Source organism: Oncorhynchus clarkii, chromosome 18, assembly GCF_045791955.1.
Source record: "Oncorhynchus clarkii lewisi isolate Uvic-CL-2024 chromosome 18, UVic_Ocla_1.0, whole genome shotgun sequence".
NCBI lineage: Eukaryota > Metazoa > Chordata > Actinopteri > Salmoniformes > Salmonidae > Oncorhynchus > Oncorhynchus clarkii.
In genome coordinates this window covers 24,984,179-25,002,722 of record NC_092164.1, presented here as the reverse complement: position 1 = coordinate 25,002,722, position 18,544 = coordinate 24,984,179, and the positions used below count along the sequence as shown (strand labels likewise).

Genomic DNA, 18,544 nt, shown 5'->3' with positions numbered 1-18,544 from the left:
ATTTCCCAAACTCGGTCCTAGGTCGTCGCCATCGTCCCCAGTGCACATTCTTTGGGGGGAGGGGCAAAGCCGAGTTTGGGCAGTGGTGGGAAAAGTACTCAAAAGTCAAACTTGAGTAAAAGTAAAGATACTTTAATAGAAAATTACTAAAGTAAAAGTGAAAGTCACCCAGCAAAATACTACTTGAGTAAAAGTCTAAAAGTATTTGGTTTAAAATATACTTAAATATCAAAAGTAATGGAATTGCTAAAATGTACTTAAGAATCTAAAATAAAGTATTAGTAATTTCAAATCCCTTATATTACGCAAACCAGACATCACAATTTTCTTGTTTTTTATTTATTTATGGATAGCCAGGGGTACACTACAACACTCTGACATTCATTTACAAACAAAGCATGTGTTTAGTGAGTCCGCCAGATCAGAGGCAGTAGGGATGACCAGGGATGTTTTCTTGATAAGTGTGTGAATTGGACAATTTTCCTGTCAAAATGTAGCAAGTACTTCTTGGGTGTCAGGGAAAATGTATGGAGTAAAAAGTACATTATTTTAGGAATGTAGTGAAGTAAAAGTAAAAGTTGTCGAAAATATAAATAGTAAAGTAAAGTACAGATACCCCCAAAAAACTACTTAAGTAGTACTTTAAATTATTTTTACTTAAGTATTTTACACCACTTAGTTTAGGAAACCCTGGACTAAGTAATCCAATACTTCTTCTGGAAAACATTATCCCTTTAAAAGTGCTGAGATTTGTGTACCTCAATATTACTGACAATTCTCAGAATACACTACTGTAGATGTCTGTACTGTCAATTAAAATTATAGTCTCTCTCTCTCTCTCTCTCTCTCTCTCTCTCTCTCTCTCTCTCTCTCTCTCTCTCTCACGAACACACACACACGAGAAACATCGTCACGTTTTCAAATGAGAGGCCAGGCTATGTAATATAGACCCTCAGTGTTGAAAAGTGATAGAAACATTATCTCCCCGCGCCGGTAACCCTACCTCCCTCCCGCCTTCCTCCCCTCCTACCTTTTCTATCTCTCGCATGCTTTCACAGTGTCCTCCACTCGCTCACATACAGCTGGGAAGGGGTATAGGTAAAACGGAAAGGTTTGCGTGACAAGCGAAGTGGCTATCTTCATTTGACATTTCTGAACATTACAACCGGACCAGAACGTGAGTGAATGAAGTGCTGCGGCCAGTTTTGATCCGCAACGATGTCCGACTTTATTTTAGCTTTTTTGACCATATCGGGATTATTTCAAATTGCTAAAATGCTGACAACTGCGGGGGCAGATCAAGGTAAAACAAGTTCATGTTGTGCTATTACTGTCGAAAAGCCATCTATTAGTATATTTTCATCATCAACATCATCATCATCATCACCTCACAATCATAGATTTCCAAAATCATTTTATGACCTTGTCCTTGGCTTTTTGTCATGTCGGCCTATGTGTTGTGTTCTTTAGCAAGCCTTCTAACAAATCCCCGAATGACAAATCTCTGAATTACTGTGTGTGATGTGCACTGTCACTAATAATGTGAATTCTGATGGAAGTTTTTGTATGCTATTATTATAGAGAACATGCATGATGCAGGAGATGAACGGAAGTCTGCTCTATTCATCCAGTGATTTAACCCAAATAAGAGGATTCTTTGATATTGTATAACTGAGCATTAGGTAGGCTACCACTTTCCATGTGTTGTTTTAACTTTATAACCCATCCACATGAATCATTTTGTTGCAAAGCCTTAACAATACTTGTTCAGATATATTTATAACAGATGGGAATTAATTCACCATTGATTGCTAATGTTTAGGGCTATATGCAGTTGAAAATGTGTCAATGAAAAAAAGAATCACGCAAAGAAACTCCATACAATGGTACCAAATACTAAAATACGGTAGGTAGTAGGCTGTATACCTGCTCAACATCAGTATGTCCACTAAGATACTGGCTACTGGTTAATGAAACCCATCCGGTCAGTTTGTTCATTACATGCTCACCTGTTTAGCCTGCTGGACCAATATCAACCTCTGAAATATGGGCTAGGCTACTGCAGGAGGAAGACCTTACGCCTAACACTAGATCGACCATAAATGACCAATATCATTACAGTTTATCCACAGTCAACTTTTTTTTATAGAGGTAATCCAATATTGACAACTCCATTGCTGCCTTAGCAAATACGAATTGTGTCTTAATGATAGAGGATATGGAGTAAACATACTCGGACAGAAATAGATCTGTTCCTTCCATACGTGTTTTCAGTGGCTGGCAGAGGGGACACCACAAGTTAAAGAAAATGGTATGGCAAAATGAATTTGTGTTTTTTCTGGGGCATGGAGTTTTTCCTGGTCTCATGACTTGGTCAGGTAAAACTCTGTGTACTATTCGTAGGCTATGACAAAATGTTATTACCATAGATCGCTTCCCTTATCATCTGTGCTATGACTATAGGGTTGTTTTTTTTTTTGTCTGGTCATGTGATTTGGAAACACTCCTGTCCTAAGGTGGATCAAACCCTTTCAAACGACCACAAGCCTTGTTATTTTTCATTCTGGATCTGATATCAAAAGAGCCAGAGACAACAATTGCATTGGACAACAAAGACCAGTGACACTAAAGCTCACAACAAAATGTGGAAAAAGTCAAGGGGTGTGAATACTTTCTGAAGGCACTACATTCTGTAGTTTACTATAGCAGGGCTGTGTTATGCTAAACATGTCTTTAAATATTAATTTCACTCTATACACACACACACACACACACACACACACACACACACACACACACACACACACACACACACACACACACACACACACACACTGTTAATCAGTAGACGTTGAAAAAAAAATATTTGAAATAAAAAATATTGTCATTTTATGTCATAAAACCTTTTATTTGTTCATCTGATTACAAAGCTCTTCGACAATTATGAATTATGTAAGCTTTATACAAGGCATGGTTACATGTAACACTACACAGTCGTGGCCAAAAGGTTTGAGAATGACACAAAAATGACACAAATTTCCACAAAGTTTGCTGCTTCAGTGTCTTTCGATATTTTTGTCAGATGTTACTATGGAATGCTGAAGTATAATTACAAGCATTTCATAAGTGTCAAAGGCTTTTATTGACAATTACATGAAGTTGATGCAAAATAGTCAATATTTGCAGTGTTGACCCTTCTTTTTCAAGACCTCTGCAATCTGCCCTGGCATGCTGTCAATTAACTTCTGGGCCACATCCTGACTGATGGCATCCCATTCTTGCATAATCAATGCTTGGAGTTTGTCAGAATTTGTGGGTTTTTGTTTGTCCACCCGACTCTTGAGGATTGACCACAAGTTCTCAATGGGATTAAATCTGGGGAGTTTCCTGGCCATGGACCCAAAATATTGATGTTTTGTTCCCCGAGCCACTTAGTTATCACTTTTGCCTTATGGCAAGGTGCTCCATCATGCTGGAAAAGGCATTGTTCGTCACCAAACTGTTCCTGGATGTTTGGGAGAAGTTGCTCTCGGAGGATGTGTTGGTACCATTCTTTATTCATGGCTGTGTTCTTAGGCAAAATTGTGAGTGAGCACACTCCCTTGGCTGAGAAGCAACCACTCACATGAATGGTCTCAGGATGCTTTACTGTTGGCATGACACAGGACCGATGGTAGCCCTCACCTTGTCTTCTCTGGAAAAGCTTTTTTTCCGGATGCCCCAAACAACCGGAAAGTGGATTAATCAGAGAAAATGACTTTACCCCAGTCCTCAGCAGTCCAATCCCTGTACCTGTTGCAGAATATCAGTCTGTCCCTGATGTTTTTCCTGGAGAGAAGTGGCATCTTTTCTGCCCTTCTTGACACCAGGCCATCCTCCAAAAGTCTTCACCTCACTGTGCGTGCAGATGCACTCACACCTGCCTGCTGCCATTCCTGAGCAAGCTCTGTACTGGTGGTGCCCCGATCCCGCAGCTGAATCAACTTTAGGAGACCGTCCTGGCGCTTGATGGACTTTCTTGGGCGCCCTGAAGCCTTCTTCACAACATTTGAACCGCTCTCCTTGAAATTCTTGATGATCCGATAAATGGTTGATTTAGCTGCAATCTTACTGGCAGCAATATCCTTGCCTGTGAAGCCCTTTTTGTGCAAAGCAATGATGACGGCATGCGTTTCTTTGCAGGTAACCATGGTTGACAGAGGAAGAACAATGATTCCAAATACCATCCTCCTTTTGAAGCTTCCAGTCCGTTATTCGGACTCAATCAGCATGACAGAGTGATCTCCAGCCTTGTCTTCGTCAACACTCACACCTGTGTTAACGAGAAAATCACTGACATAATGTCAGCTGGTCCTTTTGTGGCAGGGCTGAAATGCAGTGGAAATCTTTTTGGGGGATTCAGTTCATTTGCATGGCAAATATGGTCTTTGCAATGAATTGCAATTCATCTGAACACTCTTCATATTTCTGGAGTATTTGCAAATTGCCATCATACAAACTGAGGCAGCAGACTTTGTGAAAATTTATATTTGTGTCATTCTCAAAACTTTTGGCCACGACTATACACTTTTTAACAAGGCAGGGAGGGTTACACTGAACACAATTCTTTATGTGTAAGTCATAAAACAAATATGCTTGTGTTGTTGTCTTGGTCTCTATCTGGCCCACCAGAGATTGGTTCCCTGATGCTCACTGAACTGATTGCCTTTAGAATTCATATATTCAATCATTAAATCAGCTACTTTCAACATTTTCATTGAAAATAATACCCCCCATTTCTATAGCACTCTATTCTAACCAAACCTGCATTACCAGTTCATAACAATAGGTGTCACTATGCACTAGCTAGTTGAAAAGACCGATGTCATGATGGCTGCTTGTCTCTGTATTTATGAAAGTTATGGTGGTGCTAGAAACCATCAATTCTATATTTCTGCATTTGCCATCCATCTGTTAAGGTTGGACAAATGTGTTCATATTGTCTGTGTAGACTGCTCTGTGGCAGAATTTGTAGGTTTTGTACTTTGAACAAAAACATTTGTTTGTATTTACCAGCAGTGGAAATAAAATAATATGCCAGCGAACAATACTGGTTAGCTGCTGGCTGCATGATTGCATAAAACTAGCTAGCTAATGTTGGCTGCATGATTGCATAAAACTAGCTAGCTAATGTTAGCTACCTAGCTATATAGCTAGCCTACTCTAAAAACATTAGTAGTTTTGTTAGCTAGCTATAGATTGGATAATTCTAGATAGTTTTAGAGGACAACTCAACTGCTTTTTTAAACTGCTTTTATTAACACATACCTTGTTTTTCATGAAAATGTGTGTTCACTCTATCATGCGGCAGGAAGCCAGGCAGACAGGAGAGGAGAGTTTCCACTAGATAACACATTCACAAAGTCAGATTCCACAGATCAGAGAGGAGTGTGAGCAAAGAAAGAAACCAAGTCAAATGAAATCAGATTTTATTGGTCGCATCCACATATTTAGCAGATGTTATTGCGGGTGTAGAGAAACGCTTGTGTTCCTAGCTCCAGTAGTGCAGTAATATTTAATAATGCACAACAATACACACAGATCTAAAAGTGGAATTAAGAAATATATAAATAATAGGATGAGCAATGTCGGAGTCCTGAGTATAAATATATACGTATACACTACCAGTCAAAAGATTGGACACACCTACTTCATTCAAGGGTTTTTCTTTATTTTTTCTATTTTCTACATTGTAGAATAATTGTGAAGACATCAAAACTATGAAATAACACATATGGAATCATGTAGTAACCAAAAAAAAGTGTTAAACAAATCAAAATATATTTTACATTTTAGATTCTTCAAAGTAGCCACCCTTGCCTTGATGACAGCTTTAAACCCTCTTGGCATTCTCTCAACCAGCTTCACGAGGAATGCTTTTCCAACAGTCTTGAAGGAGTTCCCACATATGCTGAGCACTTGTTGGCTGCTTTTCCTTCACTCTGTGGTCCAACTCATCCTAAACCATCTCAATTGGGTTGAGGTTGGGTGATTGTGGAGGCCAGGTAATCTGATGCAGCACTCCATCACTCTCCTTCTTGGTCAAATAGCCCTTACACAGCCTGGAGGTGTGTTTTGGGTCATTGTCCTGTTAAAAAACAAATGATAGTCACACTAAGCTCAAAACAGATGGGATGGCGTATTGCTGCAGAATGCTGTGGTAGCCATGCTGGTTAAGTGTGCCTTGAATTCTAAATAAATCACTGACAGTGTCACCAGCAAAGCACCCCCACACCATCATCCCTCCGGAGATCATCCGTTCACCTACTCTGTGTCTTACAAAAATCTCAAATTTGGATTCATCAGACCAAAGAACAGATTTCCAATGGTCTAATGTCCATTGCTTGTGTTTCTTGGCCCAAGCAAGTCTCTTCTTCTTATTGGTGTCCTTTAGCAGCAATTCGACCCATTAAGGCCTGATTCCCACAGTCTCCTCTGAACAGTTGATGTTGACATGTGTCTGTTACTTGAACTCTGTGAAGCATTTCTTTGGGCTGCAATCTGATGTGCAGTTAACTTATGAATTTATCTTCTGCAGCAGATGTAACTCTGGGTCTTCCTTTCCTGTGGCGGTCCTCATGAGAGCCAGTTTCATCATAGTGCTTGATGATTTTTGCCATTGCATTTGAAGAAACTTTAAAAGTTCTTGACATTTTCCATATTGACTGACCTTCATGTCTCAAAGTAATGCTGGACTGTCGTTTCCCTTTGCTTATTTGAGCTGTTCTTGCCATAATATGGACTTAGTCTTTTACCAAATAGGGCTATCTTCTGTATACCAGCCCTACCTTGTCACAACACAACCGATTGGCTCAAACGCATTAAGAAGGAAAGACATTCCACAAATTACCTTTTAACAAGACACACCTGTTAACTGAAATGCATTCCAGGTGACTACCTCATGAAGCTGTTTGAGAGAATGCCAAAAGTGTGCAAAGCTGTCATCAAGGCAACGGTTGGCTCTTTGAAGAATCAAAAATAAATTAAATATATTTTGATTTGTTTAACACTTTTGTGGTTCCTACATGATGCCATATGTGTTATTTCATAGTTCTGATGTCGTCACTATTATTCTACAATGTACAAAATAGTAATAATAAAGAAAAACCCTGGAATGAGTAGGTGTGTCCACACTTTTTACTGGTACTGACTTCCGGCGCCGACAGAGATGGCCGCCTCGCTTCGCGTTCCTAGGAAACTATGCAGTTTTTTGTTTTTTTACGTGTTATTTCTTACATTAGTACCCCAGGTCATCTTAGGTTTCATTACATACAGTCGAGAAGAACTACTGAATATAAGATCAGCATCAACTCACCATCAGTACGACCAAGAATATGTTTTTCGCGACGCGGATCCTGTGTTCTGCCTTACAAACAGGACAACGGAGTGGATCCTATGCAGCGACCCAAAAAAACGACTCCGAAAGAGAGGGAAACGAGGCGGTCTACTGGTCAGACTCCGGAGACGGGCACAGCGCGCACCACTCCCTAGCATTCTTCTTGCCAATGTCCAGTCTCTTGACAACAAGGTTGATGAAATCCGAGCAAGGGTAGCATTCCAGAGGGACATCAGAGACTGTAACGTTCTTTGCTTCACGGAAACGTGGCTTACTGGAGAGACGCAATCCGAAGCGGTGCAGCCAACAGGTTTCTCCACGCATCGCGCAGACAGGAAAAAACATCTTTCTGGTAAAAAGAGGGGCGGGGGCGTATGCCTTATGACTAACGTGACATGGTGCGATGAAAGAAACATACAGGAACTCAAATCCTTCTGTTCACCTGATTTAGAATTCCTCACAATCAAATGTAGACCGCATTATCTACCAAGAGAATTCTCTTCGATTATAATCACAGCCGTATATATCCCCCCCCAAGCAGACACATCGATGGCTCTGAACGAACTTTATTTAACTCTCTGCAAACTGGAAACAATTTATCCGGAGGCTGCATTCATTGTAGCTGGGGATTTTAACAAGGCTAATCTGAAAACAAGACTCCCCAAATTTTATCAGCATATCGATTGCGCAACCAGGGGAGGAAAGACCTTGGACCATTGTTACTCTAACTTCCGCGACGCATATAAGGCCCTGCCCCGCCCCCCTTTCGGAAAAGCTGACCACGACTCCATTTTGTTGATCCCTGCCTACAGACAGAAACTAAAACAAGAGGCTCCCACGCTGAGGTCTGTCCAACGCTGGTCCGACCAAGCTGACTCCACACTCCAAGACTGCTTCCATCACGTGGACTGGGAGATGTTTCGTATTGCGTCAGATAACAACATTGACGAATACGCTGATTCGGTGTGCGAGTTCATTAGAACGTGCGTTGAAGATGTCGTTCCCATAGCAACGATTAAAACATTCCCTAACCAGAAACCGTGGATTGATGGCAGCATTCGTGTGAAACTGAAAGCGCGAACCACTGCTTTTAATCAGGGCAAGGTGTCTGGTAACATGACCGAATACAAACAGTGCAGCTATTCCCTCCGCAAGGCTATCAAACAAGCTAAGCGCCAGTACAGAGACAAAGTAGAATCTCAATTCAACGGCTCAGACACAAGAGGCATGTGGCAGGGTCTACAGTCAATCACGGACTACAGGAAGAAACCCAGCCCAGTCACGGACCAGGATGTCTTGCTCCCAGGCAGACTAAATAACTTTTTTGCCCGCTTTGAGGACAATACAGTGCCACTGACACGGCCTGCAACGAAAACATGCGGTCTCTCCTTCACTGCAGCCGAGGTGAGTAAGACATTTAAACGTGTTAACCCTCGCAAGGCTGCAGGCCCAGATGGCATCCCCAGCCGCGCCCTCAGAGCATGCGCAGACCAGCTGGCCGGTGTGTTTACGGACATATTCAATCAATCCCTATACCAGTCTGCTGTTCCCACATGCTTCAAGAGGGCCACCATTGTTCCTGTTCCCAAGAAAGCTAAGGTAACTGAGCTAAATGACTACCGCCCCGTAGCACTCACATCCGTCATCATGAAGTGCTTTGAGAGACTAGTCAAGGACCATATCACCTCCACCCTACCTGACACCCTAGACCCACTCCAATTTGCTTACCGCCCAAATAGGTCCACAGACGATGCAATCTCAACCACACTGCACACTGCCCTAACCCATCTGGACAAGAGGAATACCTATGTGAGAATGCTGTTCATCGACTACAGCTCGGCATTCAACACCATAGTACCCTCCAAGCTCGTCATCAAGCTCGAGACCCTGGGTCTCGACCCCGCCCTGTGCAACTGGGTACTGGACTTCCTGACGGGCCGCCCCCAGGCGGTGAGGGTAGGCAACAACATCTCCTCCCCGCTGATCCTCAACACTGGGGCCCCACAAGGTTGCGTTCTGAGCCCTCTCCTGTACTCCCTGTTCACCCACGACTGCGTGGCCACGCACGCCTCCAACTCAATCATCAAGTTTGCGGACGACACAACAGTGGTAGGCTTGATTACCAACAACGATGAGACGGCCTACAGGGAGGAGGTGAGGGCCCTCGGAGTGTGGTGTCAGGAAAACAACCTCACACTCAACGTCAACAAAACTAAGGAGATGATTGTGGACTTCAGGAAACAGCAGAGGGAACACCCCCCTATCCACATCGATGGAACAGTAGTGGAGAGGGTAGCAAGTTTTAAGTTCCTCGGCATACACATCACAGACAAACTGAATTGGTCCACTCACACAGACAGCATCGTGAAGAAGGCGCAGCAGCGCCTCTTCAACCTCAGGAGGCTGAAGAAATTCGGCTTGTCACCAAAAGCACTCACAAACTTCTACAGATGCACAATCGAGAGCATCCTGGCGGGCTGTATCACCGCCTGGTATGGCAACTGCACCGCCCTCAACCGTAAGGCTCTCCAGAGGGTAGTGAGGTCTGCACAACGCATCACCGGGGGCAAACTACCTGCCCTCCAGGTCACCTACACCACCCGATGTCACAGGAAGGCCATAAAGATCATCAAGGACATCAACCACCCGAGCCACTGCCTGTTCACCCCGCTATCATCCAGAAGGCGAGGTCAGTACAGGTGCATCAAAGCTGGGACCGAGAGACTGAAAAACAGCTTCTACCTCAAGGCCATCAGACTGTTAAACAGCCACCACTAACACTGAGTGGCTGCTGCCAACACACTGACACTGACTCAACTCCAGCCACTTTAATAATGGGAATTGATGGGAAATGATGTAAATATATCACTAGCCACTTTAAACAATGCTACCTTATATAAATGTTACTTACCCTACATTATTCATCTCATACGCATACGTATATACTGTACTCTATATCATCGACGGTATCCTTATGTAATACATGTATCACTAGCCACTTTATACTATACTATGCCACTTTGTTTACATACTCATCTCATTTGTACATACTGTACCCGATACCATCTACTGTATCTTGCCTATGCTGCTCTGTACCATCACTCATTCATATATCCTTATGTACATATTCTTTATCCCCTTACACTGTGTACAAGACAGTAGTTTTGGAATTGTTAGTTAGATTACTTGTTATTACTGCATTGTCGGAACTAGAAGCACAAGCATTTCGCTACACTCGCATTAACATCTGCTAACCATGTGTATGTGACAAATAAAATTTGATTTGATTTGATTTGATTTACTGTATGTGATGGGATTTACAGACAATATAGACATCATGGCCAGTATGTGGATAGATTATTTTGTATATCTATAGAATACGCAGGATAGAATTATGTATATATACAGCAATAGTTGAATAAGATGGCATTGACTAGAATACAGTATATACTGTACATATGATAGGAATAAAACAGTGCAGAGTGCAGAGAGTCAGTGCTATCAGGGTGCTTGGGATGTCCCAACACTGACTTTACCCCATGGAAGTTGACATTTAAAATGGTTAAGGTAAGGGTTAAGGTTAGGGTTAGGGTTTAGAGTAGAGATGTCCCAAGGAACCCGGATAGCACTAACCAAATCAAATTAAAATCAAATCAAATGTATTTATATAGTCCTTCATACATCAGCTGATATCTCTAAGTGCTGTAAAGAAACCCAGCCTAAAACCCCAAACAGCAAGCAATGCAGGTGTAGAAGCACGTTGGCTAGGAAAAACTCCCTAGAAAGGCCAAAACCTAGGAAGAAACCTAGAGAGGAACCAGGCTATGTGGGGTGGCCAGTCCTCTTCTGGCTGTGCCGGGTGGAGAATATAACAGAACATGGCCAAGATGTTCAAATGTTCATAAATGACCAGGATGGTCCAATAATAATAAGGCAGAACAGTTGAAACTGGAGCCGCAGCACGGCCAGGTGGACTGGGGACAGCAAGGAGTCATCATGTCAGGTAGTCCTGAGGCATGGTCCTAGGGCTCAGGTCCTCCGAGTGAGAGAAAGAAAGAGAGAAAGAGAGAATTAGAGAGAGCACACTTAAATTCACACAGGACACCGAATAGGACAGGAGAAGTACTCCAGATATAACAAACTGACCCTAGCCCCCCAACACATAAACTACTGCAGCATAAATACTGGAGGCTGAGACAGGAGGGGTCAGGAGACACTGTGGCCCCATCCGAGGACACCACCGGACAGGGCCAAACAGGAAGGATATAACCCTACCCACTTTGCCAAAGCACAGCCCCCACACCACTAGAGGGATATCTTCAACCACCAACTTACCATCCTGAGACAAGGCCGAGTATAGCCCACAAAGATCTCCGCCACAGCACAACCCAAGGGGGGGGGGGGGGGGGCGCCAACCCAGACAGGAAGATCACATCAGTGACTCAACCCACTCAGGTGACGCACCCCTCCCAGGGACGGTATGAAAGAGCCCCAGTAAGCCAGTGACTCAGCCCCTGTAATAGGGTTAGAGGCGGAGAATCCCAGTGGAAAGAGGGGAACTGGCCAGGCAGAGACAGCAAGGGCGGTTTGTTGCTCCAGAGCCTTTCCGTTCACCTTCCCACTCCTGGGCCAGACTACACTCAATCATATGACCCACTGAAGAGATGAGTCTTCAGTAAAGACTTAAAGGTTGAGACAGAGTTTGCGTCTCTTACATGGGTAGGCAGACCGTTCCATCAAAATGGAGCTCTTTAGGAGAAAGCCCTGCCTCCAGCTGTTTGCTTAGAAATTCTAGGGACAATTAGGAGGCCTGCGTCTTGTGACCGTAGCGTACGTGTAGGTATGTACGGCAGGACCAAATCAGAGAGATAGGTAGGAGCAAGCCCATGTAATGCTTTGTAGATTAGCAGTAAAACCTTGAAATCAGCCCTTGCCTTGACAGGAAGCCAGTGTAGGGAGGCTAGCACTGGAGTAATATGATCACATTTTTTGGTTCTAGTCAGGATAACCGAATGCCGAGTCAAACAACGAGGTGCTGGTGGAACCAAACTAGTTGTTGAGAGGCGTGGTCGATAAGGCTCTGTGGGCTGTAGCTAGGAAACCACTGTGACTGATAAGTGAATCCACCTGTCGCAGTGAGCGTGGGGGTTACCGTGTGAATTCCCAGAAACAGGGTTGTATTCACTAGACAAAACAGAGGCAAACAGGCTAAAGTTGGAGGAGGTACTATGTCAACTTGGCCAATAAGAAATGCCTGCCTTCTTTTCCATTGCATTTTTCCCCCATGACATAAACTAATGAATATGTCTGGTAAACGTGTTTGGTGATTGAAAAGAACTGGGGCAAATGCTGTCTCGCCACAAGTTTTCTGGCAGCCCTGGTGGCTGTGGTACATTACCTAATTCACTGAGCAGTTACGGTGCATTTTGAGCCCCCACATTTTCAAGTGTGTAATAGCAAGTACCTCATGCCACACATTGGCAGCACTATCTATGCATCTCCTTCATGGTTAAGAGGAAGGAAGCTTTTTGTGCTTATCATCCCGACAGACTAGTTGGCCCAATCCAATGTAGCTGAACCAATGGAATGTCACAGCTCAGAATCTTGCAAATGGCACCCTATTCCCTACATAATGCACTACTTTTGACCAGGGCCCATGTATGGAATAGGGTGCCATTTGGGACGAAAGCACAGTAATAACTTTTCTTCCAAGGACTCAGATATGAATTGAGGCACCGTATCCTCCAGAGAAATAGCAGTGGAGACTCTAGCCTATTAAATATTACTGTACCTCCTCTCTCCCCGATGAGGGTCGAAGCAAAGCCTGGCTATAGGCCTGTGTGTGTCTAAACTAGGAGGAATTCAAGGATCTCTCCTCTACAAAGGTTAAATGGTTAAATTACAATTATTTTTCTGATATGCTGAGAGGTGACACTTTAAAATGAATCACAGAATGAATGTTTGTCTTGGAGGTCAGTTCCTGAATATTTGAATGTTAGGTGGTATAGGACAATTGAACATTTGGCAAAGTGTGTAAAGTAACTAAGATAACTATATATAGTATATTATATATTAGTACATTAGTATATTAATATATATTAGTATATATTAGTATATTAGTATACTAATTAGTATATTAGTAATATTCTCTTACTTCTAAAAAAACAAGTTATTTATATTATACCATTACTGCTACATGTTTAATCCTCTGGAGTCATTTTGACCCCAATAACAAACTTTTGGAAAAAGCAACAATCCTCACAAAGTATCAACTTATTTCTTATCAAAACATCGTTACACATGTGATTAATGTTATCTGAAATAAAAAATGACCAAAACATACTGTTATTTTAGCAAAATGACATTTAATTAGCATATTCTTTAGAAATGTGCAGCTGTTTTCCAATGTACAATATACAATAGTACTAAAAAAAACATGCTTACCATCATTTGATTAAATTATCATTTCGTTTTCAGAATTTTGAAGTAAATGTTTATTTTGTTGTATTTATGTGGTATCAACGACTGCCATATTTAAAGTGGCAGTTGACCAACATTTAAAATAAACATAATTTTACTGACAAAAAGTGATTCAATTCAGTTAAAAAAGTGGTCCTGGGAGACCAAAAATATGGCTTCGTTTTTTAAGTGTAACTTACCCCACAGTCAGCATTAGCATTGCTGTTATTGAAAAAATGGTGGTACAGCCTATGACAGGATGTTTCAAAAAGCATACCCAAATCCTCATATTCACTTCAAACCAAATGGTATAGCTTATCATATAAGTTCATATAAGTAAGTTACACATAGAATATTCAAGGATATTACAGGAATTCTGGTATTTATAGAACATTTTCAGTATAATCTTTTGTTTTCTGATAATACACACCAACACAGCATTAATGCTGCTTTTCAACTGTAACACCAGTGTGACACTAGTGTATACACCATTATGTTAAACTAGGGAAATTGTTGTTTCCATAGCTAGGGCTGACAGTAAGGACTTGTGAAGGGCAGAATCAACAACTTCTGCATAATCAAAACAGTTGCTTTGTGAGAAAGTGTTAAAGGTTACAGCTGGCCATTGTTATGTAAATGCAGGCTGAAAAGTACCAGTGGCCTGGCTTTGGTCCCAGGTAAGAGCAGGTCTGCCGGAGCCATGGCCCACACTCCTAGAGAAAAAGGTTCTGGATAGAACCAAAAATGGTTCTATGTTTGCTTCATATATGGCACCCCTTATGGTTCTTTATAAAACAGAAATTGGTTCCATATAGAACCCTATACAAAGAACCCTATATGGAACACAAAGGTTCTATATGGAACCAGTTTTGGTTCAGTGAAGAAGAACCCCTGGAGTTCTGATTTTTTTTTTAACTCAAAAAGGTTAAGGGTGACATATATGAAGAAAGCAATAGAACCCTTTTCTTATTATTTATTTAAGAGTGCAGTGAGACACGGGTGCTGGCCAGCATAAATGGGTAAAACACTGGCGTAAAACCTGTGTGAAAATGCGTATATGTGTATATTCATGGGTAGCTGGTTTCTGTATTACAGTTTTACCAAGTATGCATGCCACTGGCATAGCTTGATGAGCTGCATTGACTGCAACTAAGCATATATCTAAGGTCATTTAGATTTTTGCACATGGTCAGTCAATCAATCAATAAATAACATGTATTTATGAAGCCCTTTTTACATCAGCAGATGTCACAAAGTGCTATACAGAAACCAAGCCTGTAACCCCAAACAGCAAGCAATGCACATGTAGAAGGAAGCATGGTGGCTAGGAAAAACTCCCTAGAAAGGCAGGAACTTAGGAAGAAACTAGAGAGGAACCAGACTCTGAGGGGTGGCCAGTCCTCTTCTGGCTGTGCCGGGTGGAGATGGTACTTGTTCTTCAAGATTTGGGCTATGATCACAAATTTGCCTCTGGGGTCAAAAAGACCCTAGACGGTAGCTTGAGGGTTTAATACTTGTTTGATGCAATTGTAGGACAGTACAATACTGTTATTGTGTGACCTTATGACCTTATGATGCTATGACTTTGTGTTGCGATAACCTTATGGTGCGATGACCTTGTGGTGCGATGACCTTGTGGTGCTATTACCTTACCTTATGGTGCTATGTTTATGACTTTATGACCTTATGACCTATTCTCAAACAGTACTTCAGACTTTACACTGTCTAGACTCCCCTAGCAGGTGTCGTTGTCGATCTGACTTTGGTTAATATTTACCACAAAAAAAAAATGTTTTAAAAAAGTAATCACAGTTATAGAAGGGTAAAAGAGGGAAAACATTGATGATGTCGTGTTTCAGCCCATTTCTAATTATTCTCCAAGTGGGTCGCTTTGTTCCCCCGTCAGACTGTAATAAATCATCACTGCATCACAATAACATTCTCGTGCTTAATAGCGACATCCTGTGTGTGTGTGTGTGTGTGTGTGTGTGTGTGTGTGTGTGTGTGTGTGTGTGTGTGTGTGTGTGTGTGTGTGTGTGTGTGTGTGTGTGTGTGTGTGTGTGTGTGTGTGTGTGTGTGTGTGTGTGTGCGTGTGTGTGGGTGTGTGTTGTTCTGGATTTCATGTATGTTTGTGGGCCATCTACACTGAAGAAACACAACATATAATTCCTTGGAATTGTACCTCTTTATATGAAAAGTCATTCCTGACAGACCCCTTAAAAGTCTGTACTCTGCTTCTGCATGGGCACACATCCTCCTGAGTGCCCGGGGTGAAATAGAAGGAAAAAGAAGAGAGGGAGAGTGAGAGAGAGGGATATACACACAGAGAGAGAGAGAATGCGAGAGAGAGATAGAGGGAGAGAGAGCGAGCAGTAAGCTTCGGTTGCATCAGGTTGCAATGAATTAAGCCCACTTCTGTTTCAAAGAGGCTGTTAGCCTTTTGTAACACTATAATGCACATTTGCTCTGCAATGCACCATCCCTGAATCCACAGTTAGAAAAGGGGATATAGAGCATATTCCATTTGTCCTTTGTTTGAAAATGGATAACAACCATCTCACTAGGAGAAGTTGATCCTGTATCCTCCTTGTCCTTGCAATGGTAATTAGCCTACTTAAATGTGTATGAGATAATGGACTCTGAAATCTTAGATATTCACAACAGCACCCAGATCAGTATTCCTATTAATGTCATCAATCACCAGGATTCTTCTTAATTTGCTGCTAAGTGGTCTTTCTCATTAGTGCCTCTCGGTTTCTCCTTCGCTGCATTAATAAAATACAATTCATTTTCCACGACTTGACCTTATGACACCAGCTTCAAGGTGCAGAGTGCCGAGCACCGCCACCCAAATAAGCAGGGAGAATTTACTGCTCAAATGATGTCCATGCAGATTATGTCAAATGATTGAAACTGGAATTGAATATTGATCAGATCGAAAGCAAAGAGAAAAGGTTGCCCTTTAATGCCTTTGTGATTTTCTAGATTTCTAGTTCAATTTAAGGTTTCATTGAGACATTTAAATGTCTTTCGAACATATTCATAGACACCTTTTGCTTACTGTAAGAGCACTTCGCTTTTACAGCCTTATTCCCAAGTTTGTTAATCCACGATTTGATCAAAAACCATATGTTTGTCCTATTGATGCTATTTTCGTCTGTAATCTGTAATCTGTTTTGATCAGTCCTGTATATTGGTACATTTGTACTGTAAAGTCAGTTCAAATCAAACTTTATTGGTCGCATGCGCCAAGTACAACAGGTGTAGACTGAACAGTGAAATGCTTACTTACGAGCCCATTCCCATCAATGCAGAGTTAAAAAGTAAAACAAATATTTGCTAAATAAGAAAGGAAAGAGTAACACAATAAAAACAATAACAAGGCTATATACGTACGAGGAGTACCAGTACCGAGTTAATGTGCAGGGGTACGAGGAAGTTGAGGTGATTGAGGTAATACAGTATGCACATGTGGGTAGGGGTAAAAGTGACTAGGCCATCAGGATAGATAATAAACAGTGTGTGTGTGTGTGTGTGTGTGTGTGTGTGTGTGTGTGTGTGTGTGTGTGTGTGTGTGTGTGTGTGTGTGTGTGTGTGTGTGTGTGTATGTGTGTGTGTGTGTGTGTTTGCGTGTGCGTGTGTTTGCATGTGCGTGTCTGTGTGTGTGTGACATCAATATGTGTGTATGTGTGTGTTTTGTGTGAGCGTATGTAGTGTGTGTGTGTGTGTGTGTGTTGCAGTGTCAGTGTAGTATGTATGGGTAGAGTCTAGTGAGTGTGCATAGAGCCAGTGTAAGGGAGTCAAAACAATTAAGATAAATAAATAATGAAGGGTGTCCATGCATATAAATTGTCTCGGGGTGCCATTTGATTAACTGTTTTGCAGTCTTATGGCTTGGGGGTAGATGCCGTGCCTTTTGGTCCCAGACTTGGCACTCCAGTACTGCTTACCGTGCGGTAGCAGATAGACAATCTATGACTGGAGTCTTTTTAGGGCCTTCCTCTGAAAGCGTGTGGTATAGAGGTCCTGGATGACAGGGAGTTCGGCCCCAGTGATGTACTAGGCCTTACACACTACCCTCTGTAGCGCCTTGTGTTCGGTTGCCGAGCAGCTGCCATACCAAGTGGTGATGCAGCCAATCAAGATGCTCTCAATGGTGCAGCTGTAGAACGTTTCGAGGATCTGAGGGCCCATGCCAAATATTTTCAGCCTTCTGAGGGGGAAGAGGCATTGTCATGCCCTCGTCACGACTGTGTTGGTGTGTTTGGACCATGATAGGTCCTTAGTGATGTGGACACTGAGGAACTTGAAGCTCTCGACACACTCCACTACAAAATGGCAAAATGGTTGAGTGGCTAATCTGTTTCATTGTTTAAACATAAACTCATCATCAATTTCCTTTTGTCTGTACCAGCCATCTACTGTATCTACTCTGTTTTATATCAATAATTTAGTACTTTGATACAGTGGTATTTCTTCATGTTTTTCAAATGACTGAGTTGACCTTTCACAGTTAACTAGTCAAGCAATACATCCAATTGATATTATCAAAAACAAACAGTGTGTTTTATTAAGTGGAGAACCACATTTTCTGCATGGAAGCTGTGTGGCTGTTTGTTTGTGACTAAAACACAGTTAGGGCACAGTTGGGAGCTGCACGACAAATAGACAAAGGCCTCATGAAGCATGACAGTCACAAAAGTCAATGAT

At 42.0% G+C, this 18,544-nt stretch overlaps 1 protein-coding gene across 1 annotated transcript in view; it reads left to right on the top strand.

Annotated features, from left to right (window-relative positions):
- The first annotated feature begins 1,218 nt into the window (after positions 1-1,218).
- The window catches only part of LOC139373262 (low-density lipoprotein receptor-related protein 1B-like), a 201,461-nt gene continuing 184,135 nt past the window's right edge, over positions 1,219-18,544 (top strand). The window contains exon 1 of the mRNA XM_071113574.1: positions 1,219-1,303. Coding sequence (XP_070969675.1) covers positions 1,219-1,303 — 85 coding nt within the window. The remainder of the gene's footprint in view (positions 1,304-18,544) is intronic.